The 15070-nt window shown below is 41.8% G+C and overlaps 1 protein-coding gene across 1 annotated transcript in view; it reads right to left on the bottom strand.

Annotated features, from left to right (window-relative positions):
* The window catches only part of enah (ENAH actin regulator), a 164714-nt gene that overhangs the window by 15222 nt on the left and 134422 nt on the right, over positions 1-15070 (bottom strand). Inside the window, exons 5-7 of the mRNA XM_008288868.1 lie at positions 9195-9515; positions 3163-3253; positions 3067-3089 (exon numbers count right to left, since the gene is read on the bottom strand). Of these exons, the coding sequence (XP_008287090.1) occupies positions 3067-3089; positions 3163-3253; positions 9195-9515 (435 nt within the window). The remainder of the gene's footprint in view (positions 1-3066; positions 3090-3162; positions 3254-9194; positions 9516-15070) is intronic.

Genomic DNA, 15070 nt, shown 5'->3' with positions numbered 1-15070 from the left:
GGGGGGAGGGGAGAAGACACAGGGAAGCAGAATGAAGTTCAAACTGTCACTTCTCAGGAGACCATCGCAGATACAAACCTGCTGACTTCAGGCTTAATGACATAATTTGATTTTCATTCTGTCTTCGAGGGTCATGGCAAAGTGGAAGACAGCTGAACCTGTTTTTGGTTGCTGAAGATGTTTCACTCCTCATTCAGAGCTGAGGAAGTCTCAGCTGAGATGTGAGACATCTCCAAGAACCTGTCCGCTGCAAAATATCAACTACACAAATGTTTTTTGACCTGATTTGTATGAATTCATGACTGCAGAAATACACCACGAAACTTTTAATGTAGGGTAACCCGGGGTAAGACGCCCCTGTAAAAACAATGTCTGTTTTTTTGTATTTTGATTATTAATGTAATATGCACACAAGAAGTATGATTCAGTGAACAAATTAGGAGACTAATTAAATCAGAACAACTCTACTGTAATAAAGCTAAATGTAAAATTCTTCCCAACGAACCACGATCTCCCACCTACGAGTGACAGATGCCTCTGAGTGGAATCTTACCTCATGTCGATCAATAAAAACTTGTTGCATAAAATTAACTGTATTTCAAAATGTTGACTTTGTTCCTACTGTGACTGCAATGTAAATGTTGAATTGTTGCCACTTATGTAAAATTGAAGGGTCTTAGACAAAAGTTATATTAACTTAAGTTTAATTATCACTGATATTTTAAATCCTGACTTAAAAATGTCAAATCTCCCATCACCAGGGATACTTCGCCTGCTATAAGTATGTTATTTTTGGTTCAGACTAATGGATATCCCTTTGTGTGACTCTCATTTTAACACTAGAAGTACATCCTTACAAAAAAATTACACTGTTTATTTTGTACTGACCAAATGTTATATCAACATAACTTTTAACCAGAAAAAGGGTTCTGATGTTTTTTTTTTAAAGGAAAGCCACCATCATCCATAAAAAGTGACAATGTCCAGTGGTCATTCAGGGGAATTACAGGCGAAAGGGTGTGTCTTACCTCGGTTTACCTTGTGGGCTACATTTGAAGTTTAGGATTTCACATCAGCAAAGGCTGATTTCATTTATTGAATTATTTTTTTATATACTCTTCCACATCCCCTCCCAGATGCTCTGTTGTCACAAGCTACAAGCAATAAACAAGTGTTTCAGCCTGAATAAATCTTTGTTAGGTCACATAGTGTCATTGAATCTGCCGTGAAGTAATGGTGGATGTAATTTTCAAATCAAACATAACATGGAATACACATATTAGGTATGACGGCATGCCACATCATACCACAGCACACTGTGTTTTATGGACATGCAGCGTTAGTGAGTAGTAGTGACTGGGTTCATGTTTAGAAGAGAAAAGGTGGGAAGTTAGACAGCGCAATTGCTTTTCATTGTTTACTGCGAACAATAAAAATCAATTCAGTTATCGCCAAACCCTGTTTGGACCTTAGACGTTCCAATAAACAGAGCCAAGACAAACAATGAGCATTCAGTTTAACAAAACACACTTTGTTGGTGCAATGACACACATATACTCTCACACACACTCATAATAATGTACAATGAATAAAAGACAATCGGGAAGCAGTCGTATTTAGGTCAATGTCAATTCTTAGATTGACAAAAGTTGATCATGTTTTTTAATCTAAGAACAACTAGTCTCCATTAAACAAGATTTCACTTCACATAATTAGAAGGATGACAGCTTTATCACTATCACAGACCTAAATCCATGATCACTTATCCATAATGGAATGTGAGCATGCTGAACAGCGATCAATATGGAACCAGCGGTTCTTCCAGTCAATCAGTGTGAAGGGCACTGAGGTCAAAGGCCTGCAGCTAATAAGATAATAAGACAATCTGCTGCAGGATAAAAGTCAGTGGAGCGCAGCTGTATTTGCATATAAATACAAAGCTTGTGTTTTATTATGAGGCACATGGAAACAGAGCAAAATACTTTTTGCATATATAATATGCATAAAGTCATTAAACAGGAGACAGAAAGCTAATAAAGTGGATCTTTAAAGCAAAGTTTTTTTTGTTTGTTGTACCATCAGGAAAACTGATGAAATTAAATCAAACTTACATTTCCCAGTGCTCCACAAAATACCAATTTAAGTGCAAATTCAGCCTCCAGCATTTTTTATGACTGAAGCTTTCCGACTGAAACATTATTTCCTTAAAGTGGTTGAACAGCTTAAAGGGGAATCGGAGTGTGATTTGAAATCAGACTGATCCAAAATTAAAGGCTCATACAGAGAGAGCATCCCTCTGTGATACAGGAAGGAAGCTACAGTAAGTTTGACTGACTGCACGGTGACAATAAAACACACAGAAGAAGAAACATGACGGTCAGTGAAAAGTCAAAATCATAGAATCATCACAGTGGTGGAAAGTAAACGCTGAACTCTGACGTAGGAATGGATTGATGAAAGAAAAAGAAATCAGGAGGCAGTTGGTACAAAATCTGTATTCATGTAACAATGATTGCTATTGGAGACACAGACATGCCATGCTGAACCACCAGACGCATTTCATATCCAACCAACAGTCAGCCAGACCTTGAAGCAGCAAGCACATGGACATACACAGAGTTTATGAGACTCACAAAGTAAGTTAGACAGGCTGGCGACAGCTACACCAAGAGATCCCACAATAGTTACCAAAGCAGCTGCTTTAAATGTGAGAACCAGGTTTGTTGTGGAAAAGTCACAAGAGAGATTAAATCTGGAGTCAGTTTACAGCAGCCAGGACGGACACATTTTTCTACAGAAAGGTGACACTCCTCTGAGACGGGCCTGTATTATGGGACTCACTTTGTGCTGAGGCAGAGAAACAGAGTGTTCAGTAGAAGCCCCTGAACCCTGTTAGTGTGTGAGTCGGAGACAGAAGGGGAGAGAGGCAGTGAGAAAGAGAGAAGCAGAGTCCGGACTGGAGGCCTTACCCTGGGGCTGACAGGAGGAGCCCCCCTGAGCCGGGTGGAGCTCTGCGTCCGGCTCCCCTGACAGGCCCAGGCCCACGGGGAGGGAGAGGTGCTCAGCGGAGGCAGAGGTGGTGGCGGCGGCTGCAGCAGCAGGGGGCGCTGTGGAGGGAGAGGGCACACCAGGAGCCTGGGATGAGGAGGGGGGAGACGAGACGGAGGAGGGAAAGGGAGCTATGGGGGAGGGCAGAGGGGGAGGGGGGGGCGGGGGAGGCGGCGTTGGGCAGGTGATGCCGAGTGGGGTGTGGCTGTGCGGGATGGTGACGGGGGAGGGCGCGGGGAACATGGGTGGGCCGTTGGGGGACGGCGAGGGAGGTTTTTGGGTGAGGGGCGAAGGCGCAGCGATGGGGATAAGCGGCCGAGGACCGGTGGCCTTCCCCGGGGGGCTACTGATCATGACGGGCGGCGACGGGGGCAATGGGGTGAAGTTGCAGGCCGACCACACCACAGACTTGGGCGGAGGGGGAGGAGCCGGGGCGGGGGCCGGGGCAGGGGGCGGGGCTTGGGGGAACGCCTGCTGCCGCCGGGGGACTGTGGCGTAGTGAGGCAGGACAGGGTGGAAGGCGGAGCCGAGCGAGGTGGCAAACCGGGAGGCCGAGTGCCTGAGAGGTGGGGTCGGGGGCGTGGTGGAGGAGGGCGACGGTGTCCCGGGTGCCGGGTAGGTGGGCGTGGACGGAGATACGGGCGTGGACGACGTCCGGCCGTACTCCTGAGGCGTGGGGGTGTACAGCGTGCTCTCGAAGGCTGAGAGCGCCGAGTGGACAAAACCAAGGACAAAGACGGGACAGAAGGAAGGAAAGAAGGCAGGAAGGAAGCAGCCGTCGTGCACACAGGAGGGAAAGACAGCAGGTCAGGAGAGAGAGAAGGAACGAGGGAGGGAGGAAAAAAGAGAAGGGGGTAGATGAAGCAGGAAAAACCAGCACAGAGCTAAAACCAAAGTCTTATTCCAGGTTGTGTGTACTTTCTCAGGTGATGCTACTATGTTAGTGGACAGGTGTTAGCAGTGTGGACAGAGACACAAAGCTCTTAGTCCTGCTCGCTGAAAGAGGAGAGACAGAGTGAAAGGACTGAGGAGGACAGTTAAGCAGGAGTTTAACCAAGAAGTTTATCACAAACCAAGAGGACAGAATCCGACCCGGTCATCAAGCATATTCAGCAGCAGCACGACACCACAGCAGTAAGATAGAATTTAAGTATTAATCAGGAGCAGTCGGCTCCTGAAGCAAACAGACATTAAAAGATAAACCGACACCATATTGTATTGCTCAGTTTGTGATTCCTCATGACTGTTCTTCACCTGCTGTACACCTACCAATGAAGTTCAGAGTCTGCATATGGGCAGCAGGAGGCTCCACCATTACAGTTCATTTGTTGTCTACGTTTAAAGTTTTTGAAAAGAAAAGCAACAGCGAATCAACACTTAAAGACTTGTTTGTCTCTGGCAGGGCTGGATTTACTTCTTTTCAGTCTAAAAAAATCAACAAAATCAAAAAATTTTTAAAGTCGTATGAAAACTTACAGTCGACTGATTTTGACGCCTACGCTGCTATCAGCCGTTTTAGAAATGAGTTGCTTGTATTTGACTGGACAATTGCTGAAGAGTATGATCTCAGCAAGCAAATCCTGAAAAAACACTCCAAGCATTGTTCTTTTTGACGTTCTTTTTCTAGTTAAATTCAGCAATGACTTCACTTTAGCAAATTAGACTTTATTATCAAAAAGCTACCAGCTTATGACTCCTGTTACTACTACGCACACTTCGTTAGGAGATAAAAGTAATCCAATATAGTGGCTTTTGAGCTTGATAATGACATTGAATTTATAAAATCCCTAAATGCCAGGACAGCTGAAACCCAACGTCCCTCTGTGTGTCTCCAGGTTTTACTTTCTTTCTTTAATATGTAGAAAAGTGGGATCACTGCTTTATCCTTATTCATTAATGTAATTTATTTGTGTTTTTCATTATTGTGTAAACAGTTTATTCAAAATAAGTCATATAAAAATGCCAGATAATTATTGATATCAACTGAAAGAAAACATTTTATTGTAATAAACACATTGTTTTTTCATATGAATGCCAAAATAGAATAGAATAGAATAGAATAGAAAAGAACAGAATAGAATAGAATAGAACTTTATTGATCCCTTTGGTGCAAACCTCAGGGAAATTGTTGAATTTCAAAAAAACATCTACCTTTAACTGTCATTTGTTGTCATTCATTTGCTTCATATCCGATTGTAAATCACTGTCCAGGAGTTAATGCAATGAAGCTGGTTCACCTGGATATGGTATGAGCCTTGCTGCTCACTTTAATCCCACTATATAAACTTTTTACATTACGTGGCATTCTTGTTGTAATTACGCTCTTCTTTCCAGATCATCTTGACATTTAAAACTTCAGTATTCTTTTTAATCTGGTGTAGAAGGTGTGTTGGTGGAAGAATAACTTTTTTTAACATCACGTGTATGTGGTCATGTTATCTCTGTTTCACTACGTATCCATCCAGGCTTAGTCTAGTCCTCTCTCACTAATTACCTTGATTGTGTTTATGTGCCCCTCTGGTGCTTATCGTTGCCCCGATGGTGTTGTATGCGGCTGCCATATGTTTTCTGTGTGTGTGTGTGTGGACGGTGTAAAGTTGTTAATCCTCCCGTTCACCTTCTGCTCACGTCCCATTACCAGCGCTGTCATTCTACACCTTTAATAAGGCCTCGGTCTTGTGATTAGAGGTTTTTGCACAATGTTCAGTCTGATGCTAAGTAGATAGAAACAAAACTGTAACACTGACAATATAAATATTCAGTTATTGGTCTTTATTCTCATTGCCCTGTTTCTGTCTGATACTTTTTTCTGCTTTTTTCGACAACTTGCAGTTAAAAACCACCAGTATTTCCCTCCTGGCAGAGGGATCCTACCATACAAAAATCACACACTTACTCACTCCTTGGTTCACATACAGATGCATGCATAATCAGACGTTACACACCGACATTTCTCTACGCCACGACAACCTCGACCCGACTCTGCTGGGTCAGACTCACACAGCAGGAGCTACTGTGCTGATATTCACGTGACCACCTCAACAACGATCACGAGGCGCATAAACTGACAGATTTGTCTGGCGCCTTTCCAACATCTCCTCCGCTGTGTGACTTCTTTACGTTTCTCCCAGCTGAATGTTGTGACAGCTCATGCCGCATTTACCGTTCACTTTGTCCAACTGGAGCTAATGCTCATTCCGACTTCCACTCTACCGCCCTCCATCTCTCTTTTTTTTTATTAACCTATAATTTCCCTTCATGCTTCTGCCGACTTCCTCACCTTCACTTACATCAGCCCTCTGCTCCACACCGCATCCTCCTCTACTTCTTCTGCTCAACTTCAAGCTTTTTCCATCCCTTTTTCCATCCTTCTGCATCCTTCCAACATCCCCTCCTCTGCTTTCACTCCGTCTCCCTGTAGCTCTGGGCGGCTCATGTGACCGAGGAGGCCCCAGCTTTGCTCTGCCATTCCACCATAATCAACGCACAATCCAGAACACGCTGATTACATGAAGCGCACACAGGAATATTAAGCGCACATGCATACACATGAGAAGACGACAAAGCCATTCTGCAGCCAAGCTCCTCCGTGCCAAACCAAGTGGACTTTTAGGGCAACTTTGACATAAATAAAAACACAGATCCACCAGACCATCTTTTGTAAAAAAATACAAATAAAAAATCTAAACGAAAAATATATACACCTGTATGTGGCTGAATAATATCCATTTACTCTACAGAATATACAACAAACATGCTCAAAAACAAGGTGCACACACTGCAAACATAGTGAGTGTTTGCATGTACAGTAAAATGCAGGAGAGAAAAGACGCGACTTAAAGCCAGTATGGGTCCAAAACCATACAGCAAAAGAAAAATCTATCTATTCACTATATTTAGCCATTTTTTGCAGCGTTTTTGATCAAAATCAATGCAGATTAACCATTTCTAACCAACTGACAAACCAAATCAAGAAGCTTCCACTAAGAAAAAGGCTAAAACTGTTCAAAAAGTGGTTCCGAATCAGATTTTCTAATCTCCTGGCTGACTGTTGAATACTTCAGAAAACTAGACAGCAGAGAATCAGCAGCGTTCACACGAGAACCGGTTTCTGCTAAATTCAGAGTTGATTGAGAAAACAGTGAGACGGCACAGCTTTCACAGCTCCTCAAACTGTCCCAGCTCACGACGTGTTAGTGGCAAACGTTTCCTGGGAGTTCAGTGTTCACTGATTCACCGACTGCAGCATCGAGTCAGAGTGAACAGACATCACTGCAACCGGCTTAAAGACACAAACGGACACACAGTTATTCTGTGAGAGAGAAACAGACGACTAGACTCTAGCGTTAAATGTCAAATCACATCAAACCCGGCAGACTCATACGTTGAAACAGGACATGTGTGTGTGTGTGTGTGTGTGTTTGTGTGTGTGTGTGTGCACTCCAGTGTGTTTTGCGGTACGTTATTGTACATGACATTTGAAACAACATCTCCCTGTTATCCTGAGGCTTTTACATGCATGTGCGAACACACCAACACAAACCTCCGTCCCTGAGGGTCTCACCAGCGCTCCCTGATGATGTATTTTTAGCCTCTGAGTAATGCCGCTGAACTGTGTCTGCCTATATGTGTGTGTGTGTGTGTGTGTGTGTTTATGCATGCATATGCTAATAGGCCGCGTGTGGCACTGAAGCGTGCTACACAAACGCAGCCTTCCCTACTGACCCAGTCCTGCAATGTAACAAATTTCGCCTCTCATCTGACGATCAAATGCTTCTCCATCACAGCCCTGCTTTAGAATGAGCCCAACGTGAGGATGCTCCCACCTGTGGCTCCACCTTCTACCCACTGCCACATCTAAGCGCCCAATGAGATGGGACTGAAAATATTTGCACTCATTTTTAAAACTTGACTGAGCTGTGTGTAAATTAAATTAATCAAAAATGAGCTTCTTTTAAGCAATAAGAGAATAATTTTAGGTTTAAACTACCCTGGGTGTGTGTGACTGGTGCAGGAGCTGGCGGCGCTCTTTCTAAAATAGTGCACTGGGCCTTAAACTCACGTGCAGGGACTAACACATTCATTTCCCCCCCATGCCCCAGTGTCTTTGCAATCTGTTCATAGCGCCTGTCCAGCCTGTGGGCAGATGAGCAGGGTCTTACTGGAGCTTTGCACTAACAAGGCCAGATAAAAAAAAAAAAACAGAACAGTATCAGAGATGGATTTTTGACAGAGAACAGATCTCTTTACTGGAAGCTTGGTCACCTGCTTCAGCAAACTAGTTACTGAGATAGCTTGTCTCTGCAGAAAAATACAATAGCACCAAAAATTAGTAAGATAAAACCTACGCTAAGATCATTTTTCACTTGAGATCTGAACTTACAAGAAGCTGGTGACACTTTTTAAATTTTTTTTAGCAACTATAGAACTGTATCCTAACTCCAAGCAGGAACTGGAAAACAGTGGAAAAGAAAAACGCCCCAAAATCTGTCTACGTGTTAAAAAAAAACTTAAGTGTCAAGTGTGCTGTTGATGGACTTTATTCTCCCACAATGCATTAAGGACAAAACGGGAGCTGCTCACTGCTGGATAAGAATAAAGCATTTTGGCTTGTGGATGTTGGTGAAACAACTTTGAGAATACGCAAGAAAAACATAAAATAACAACTAGATTCTCAGACTTAACAGTAACTGCCGTCTAAAATGATAAAATATTGGTTTGGAGTGTGTGTGTATTGCATTATTTTAACAAAAAAAAACTAGATTTTTTAAAATGTGAATTGCAGTAACAGCATACTAAGACAAGCTGTGTGTAATAAAAAAAATGTGTCTACTATATAAGTGAGCATGCAGTGTGGAATTAGGGCACACTAAAATTGAACATTTTCCAAATTTACGATAAGAAAATCACAATATTTTTTAAAAATTACTTCAGAGAGAAATCCTAATCTTTCAAATAGTCAATATTAATCATCAACTTGTGTCTTTCTAGAGCTTTTAGTGAAGCAACTGTTCTTATAGGACCTAAAGCCAATCAAGCACAAAATATATCAATATGAAAAACCTGCAGATCTTCAGCATTGGCCTTCAATTCTCCAACGCTGCTGTAAAGTGCATGTGATTGCAGGAAAAACCAAAGTGCATCACTCACCGGCGTTGGAGATGCGTCTCCCTCTCTCCCAGTCCTGCTGCTCTCTGTCCAACTGCTCCTGCTGCTCCCTCTCCAGCCGCTCTCTCTCCGCCTTCTCCCTCTCCATCAACTCACGCTCGGCGCGCTCCTGCTGCTCCTGGCGCTCCCGCTCCAGACGCTCCCTCTCCGCCTGCGCCTCCCTCTCCTGACGCTCCCGTTCCTGACGCTCGCGCTCCTGTCGCTCCAGCACCTCCCGCTCCAGGCGCTCCCTCTCCTGACGTTCCCTCTCCTGACGCTCCCGGTCCATCTCCTTCTGTCGCTGCAGCTCCTGGAGCTGCCTGCAGGACGAGAGGAGGTGTGAAAACGTGCACGTGAACTCGAAAATTCATGGTCTCTACTGTGTGTTTTATGGAGTCACAACAGAAAGAGCTGGAGATGAAATCAGATGATGAACAGGATCCTTACAAATTAAAGTGGAATTCCAACAATGAGAGGAGAAAAAAAGCAGCTGAGTGAAGATGGAAAACAAAAATGACAACAAATGAGTCAATAAGGTAAATTATTTAGGGGCCAAGAATGACCCACTCAACCTATAGACAATCCTCTTGTCATTACATAAGACATGCCATTATATAAGGAGATCTTTACGCCATGCTGTTACGCAACTGCAGTCAGTTTTGCTTAAGTTTAACACACACACATATTGAATTAAAGGCTGCGGTGGATGAATAAAAGCCTGTCTCATCTACACACCGCAGCAAAGAGCCACCGCTGCATCTGAGAAAGGAGTAAATACAAGAAAATAAAAAAAGTCTAGTTTGTTCATTTTTTTTGTTTGATTTTATACGAAGCCCTGATGTGTGATGGTCAGGGTAATTTAGAAGTATGATGTGCTGATCACAAATTGCATCTGCAGATCCTGGTTTGGTCACTAGGTGTCAGCAGAAGGCAGCAGTAGAAAACTTGATGCTGCAGCAGCAGTGGAGGGAAACACAAGAAATGGACCATGTAAGCAACGTACGTGACTGTGTCCACATTTGTGCATGTGGAAATTACTTAAAGTGCAATAGAGGGGAAAGAAAAAAGACGATTTTTCATAGCTGAGATTCTGTGAAAAAATAAAACTGTAATGATGCCTGCAGGGGAAACTGTGTTGCTGCCAAAGCAGTTTGTACAAGAATATCAAATAAGAGTAAGACATAAATAAGAATAACTGCCACCACAGCTTACATATGCAGCACTGTTCCATGCAGAGATGTAGCCATGACTCAATGAAAATGTGAGAACAGATTCTGTTTTCACTCAATAAGCTGTGCAGCAGAGCAGAGGGAGAGCAAACCGGGCTGTGCTAAGGTAAAACATATACATTTCATAAAAGCTATAGAACAGACATCACATAGAAGCTCCTGCATATACGCGATGTGTACTCACACTACCGGGTACAGACGTGTCTCGCAGATGTGTAAATGAAAAGCTACACAATCCGTCCTTCACTGCAATGACTGACAGAGTGTGAAGGATTTTTAAGAACAAATAATTATTAGAAGGAAGGCGTGTGTGTGTGTGTTTGTGTGGTATCAATCAGAGAAAAGAGATAAAATGTGAGGTAGGAAACAGATGCAAACTGTGGGAGGTTGTAATCTGTCAGGTTCACACACACACACACACACACACATATACACACACACACGAGGTTCCCAAGAAATCTTTCATTTAATTGGAAAGCCTCAACCGTGTTGTCACATTCTGTGATTTACAGGGTCGTAAATTGCATCGACTGTAAATGAGCGAGCGTTACATTCATAAATTACGCAAGCAAGGAGAGAGAGAGAGAGAGAGATAGAGAGAGAGAGAGAGAGAGGGAGATGGTGGGAAATGGAGCTAAATGCCAACGTGCACTTTCTCTCATCGCATCAAATCAGATGCTGTCGGGTCACTCATCCTGTTCCTCTGAAAGCTGACTCACGGCTAAAAGTCAATCATCAGCATAAATGTTGCTTAATGCAAACACAAACTCCCTTTTCCTGCCATCTGCCTGAGGGATGACACACAAACCTCCCTCCAACACACACAACGATGTTCCGAGTCATGTTTGGACCTGCAGCTTGACACACAGTAGTGATGTCGTGGTCGTGTTCCCAAGAAACGCTTTCCCATGCAGCTGTGAGAAACAGTCCTCAGACGACTTTATTGACTAAGACGAGGAAGGCATGAAAGATTTAAGAGGCGTTTCGAATCCTAAATTTGGCTTTATGGCTGTGATGAGATGGCATTAGTCTGTGCAGATTAATCAATGAGAGTTGGCACATTTGGAGACAGTTTCTAAGGCAGGTTGTAAAATAAACTTGAAGTAGGATATAATTAAGGTAATAGATCTAATAGAAGGTGACAGTTGACTCATAACTGTTGGTTTAAATAGATTTCTGTATCCAATTATATTGTTTGATTAGTTGCCTGTTGATGAAGCTGAGAACTGAAACTCAACACTTTCTGAGTACCAATGAAAAATGTATTAAAAATGTGCTTCTAATGCAAACTTAGAGGATGTTTCTAACTTTAGACCATTTGTTCATCATCATCTTGTTTATTTGTCCCCAAGGCATGATTAAAAAAAACTGTTCTTGGTTCTTTAGCTCTGATGATTTTGAAATATTGGAATACATTCAACAACACTGTTTTCTTTCAGTCCTAATCATTGAGTCCATGAACACAGTTCTGGTCTGAGGGTCCTGAAGAAAGCTTGAACTGAACGTTTGCACTGTTTTTATCAAACTGCACCTGTTCCTTCCTGCAGGATTTCCCACCTCGATCACATGTTCCTGAAGATATGCCGTGAATTTGGATGTTTTGCTGTGAGACTCACCAGGACACATTTGTGCTACACTTTGAATCCCTCTATCCAACTGTGTCCCTAAGTTAGTGCACATACACTGTATATATATATACAGTGTATAAATTGACTTGGTCCTCAAAGCATCTGCTGAATTCAGCAGTGAAATTAGGTCCACTGCATTTGGTTTGTGCACACAAAAATGTCAAGTGAAACTAATTTAATTAAAACTGAAGAATTGCGTGGGCTGCATGTTGTTGTCTGTGGTGCTCGGTGGTTCTTTGCTGAGTCTAAACAGTCGGTGTTACAGCAGCGTATTGCTGCCAGCGTGACCAAAATATTTCTTCAGTTTCTCGTTTTTATTAGATCTTTTTCATGCTGCTATGACATATTTTTCTCAATTTAGAAAAGCATCTATTCCTTTTCGTACAAGAAAGGTTTCTCATTATGACAATATATCTACTAAATTCAGTTCAATTCAAAGGGATTTTGTTGTCATCAAAGTTTTTAGTAGCAATCTTGGCAAAGCATCAAAATATAGTTTGTCCTAATATTTGGACATTATGTAATAAATGTAATATGAATGTTCATACAGAATTCAGACAAACATATATTAATAAGTATGTACAGTATATCATATGCGTGTGTTGTCTGTGTTTATCAGTTTTTCTTGTTACATTTCACTACTTTCCTGTTAGTTCATAAAACCAAAGTTTCCGGGGACAGTTATATTTTGTTATTTTAACGTGATAAGCTTTATGTTGCTGTAAGACAAGCAAGAAATTAGTTCAACTTTCAGGTCAAACATATGACATGATGACTTACACATGTGGCCTGTGAGCTGCTCTTAGTACGACGTTGGCTCTGGATGTTATAACGACAACTGAGGAAATTGTATTTTTGTCACGGTGGCAGCCACATGCTGAATCTTCACTAAGAGACAACATTAATCTGAAGCTGAAGCTGCCACATTGAAGGTCAAAGTTACTTAATTTAGTCCTGAAATAACTTTAATCTTCCTATTAATAAAGCTATTGTTAGGCTTTTACTTCTTTGTGGCAATTTTTAAAACTAAATGTTTCCTTACAAATATATTAAGGAATAAAAAAGATTTAGGTCGTAAATTATTTTTGTTACGTATTGGTCAAAGTGAGCAGCTTTGTTACCGTTCCTCTTTTGTTCCAGCCAGTTTATATTTAAAATTGGAATTTTCTGGCAACAACTAACTGTGACGATGGCAACAAGTGCTGAAGCTAATCTTAAAAAGTCCAGCAGGACATCATAAATTCCATATCCATGTTTTTCTCTGAGTGTTTTTAATTTGTACCGTGAAAATGTGAGCATAATAAAGAAGGGTGATGGTGGGAATCTGAATAAAGCTATTCACTGACTGTGTGTTTTTTAGTAAATTACAGTGAATCTGAATATTGCATTATGACTGATTAAAGTCAATATATGCAAGCTCAGGTGTAACATGGATCCACCTGCATGGCTTCAGAGCCTCATCTAGATCAGTAAGATTCAACAGAGAGGTGTGAAGGAGATTTCAGAAAATGTTCTTGGTCTGTCTGATACACTTCAGTCTCTCTCTGCTCCTTTCAGCTCTGGACTGAGTGTATCATGGGATTGTCCCATTTCTTCCCTCGGCAGCGAGGTTGAACACCGAAGGATGGAAGGACGGACAGGAAAGGAAAGAAAAGACTGAAAGAAATGAAAGAAGTGAGTTTATACACACCAGGGCACATCTTGACCCAATACACAAGGGTCTCTGTAGATGGCTGCTCTCACACAAACTGTCCCAGTTCTCACGGTGCCTCGGTGGTCCGTTGATGTAATTACAGAACACCAGGCGAACCTGGATTCATGGCTGGTGGAAGCGTGGCGGGGCCATGTCTCGGAGGATTTCACAGTCTCCTCTGGGGGCTTCCCTGATCTACAATAATATATGTTCTGACAGCAAACGAGTCCCAGTGGGATCCTCAGTGCTGCTGCGGCAGCAGAACGTCTTCATGATTAAATATGAAGTGATGTAAGAGTGTGATGGTGGTAAAATCAGTCTAATCAGGCTCATTAGAAGGGCTTCCACATTTCCTTTTTTTTTTGATTCATTTTGCAATTTTCTGTTTCTAAACTGCCAACAGCCAACAGCCAAATGCTGGCAGGGCTGCAGCGGGTGCAGCTGCTGCAATTTGTCTACCAGCAACACTGGCAAGTAACCTCAAGTCTTTTCAGTGCAAAATCCATATGTGGTTTTTTTAGAGAGAAAGCAGAGATGAGAAATAATCCAGCATAGTGGATCCAAAAGAAGATTGTACAGGTTAGCTGCTGGTTAAATGGGGTTAACACTCAGACATCCAAACAGTTCCTGGGTGCTGATTTTTTATTTTTTGCTCCTTACTGGGGACTCATTTTTCACTACAATATAAAGTCCTGGGCCTCTATAGTAACAGCACCACCATGACTAGAAGGAAAGAGAACTTAAAAATGTCTTCTGTGCTGTGTAACAAGGCTATAATGCCAGAACTCATTTAAAAAACAAAGTTCTTTGATTACGTATTTTGCAAAACTCCAAGTGCCCCAAGGTGTTACCAATACTGAAAAAATGGTGACGCAATATTGTACAGATATTTTACTGTTTACATATTTAAGTTTTGTCCATATTTATCTCCTGCATAAACACAACATACAATTAAGCCAGAAGTTATTTTTTTCTGTTATGTGATTGTTGGTTGCAGATGAGTCAGTCATGGGTGCACAGTTGCAAAGAGGAGCACAGAATTTATTTAAATATATTTATTTATTTTACAAAATCTGGTGCAACTGGTTTATTCTATTTTTTTTTTTTTACTTTTATTAATTAAATATTTTAATGAAGTCAAAAATATTTTAATGAAGTCATGATTTCATGCTTTGGTGAAGTTCTCCTATAGAGCACATCACAAATGAGTAGTTCAAGAACCGCGTGAGAGTTGAAAACCTGATGATTCTTTCTGGCTCTCATGAATGGTTTCATTTAGGTAATTATTTTCTTAAGGCTTGGAGCTTCAGTGAGTTAAAGGAGCT

The sequence above is a fragment of the Stegastes partitus genome, unplaced genomic scaffold (assembly GCF_000690725.1).
Source record: "Stegastes partitus isolate 25-593 unplaced genomic scaffold, Stegastes_partitus-1.0.2 Scaffold578, whole genome shotgun sequence".
Classification (NCBI taxonomy): domain Eukaryota; kingdom Metazoa; phylum Chordata; class Actinopteri; family Pomacentridae; genus Stegastes; species Stegastes partitus.
This window is presented reverse-complemented; position numbering and strand designations above follow the sequence as displayed.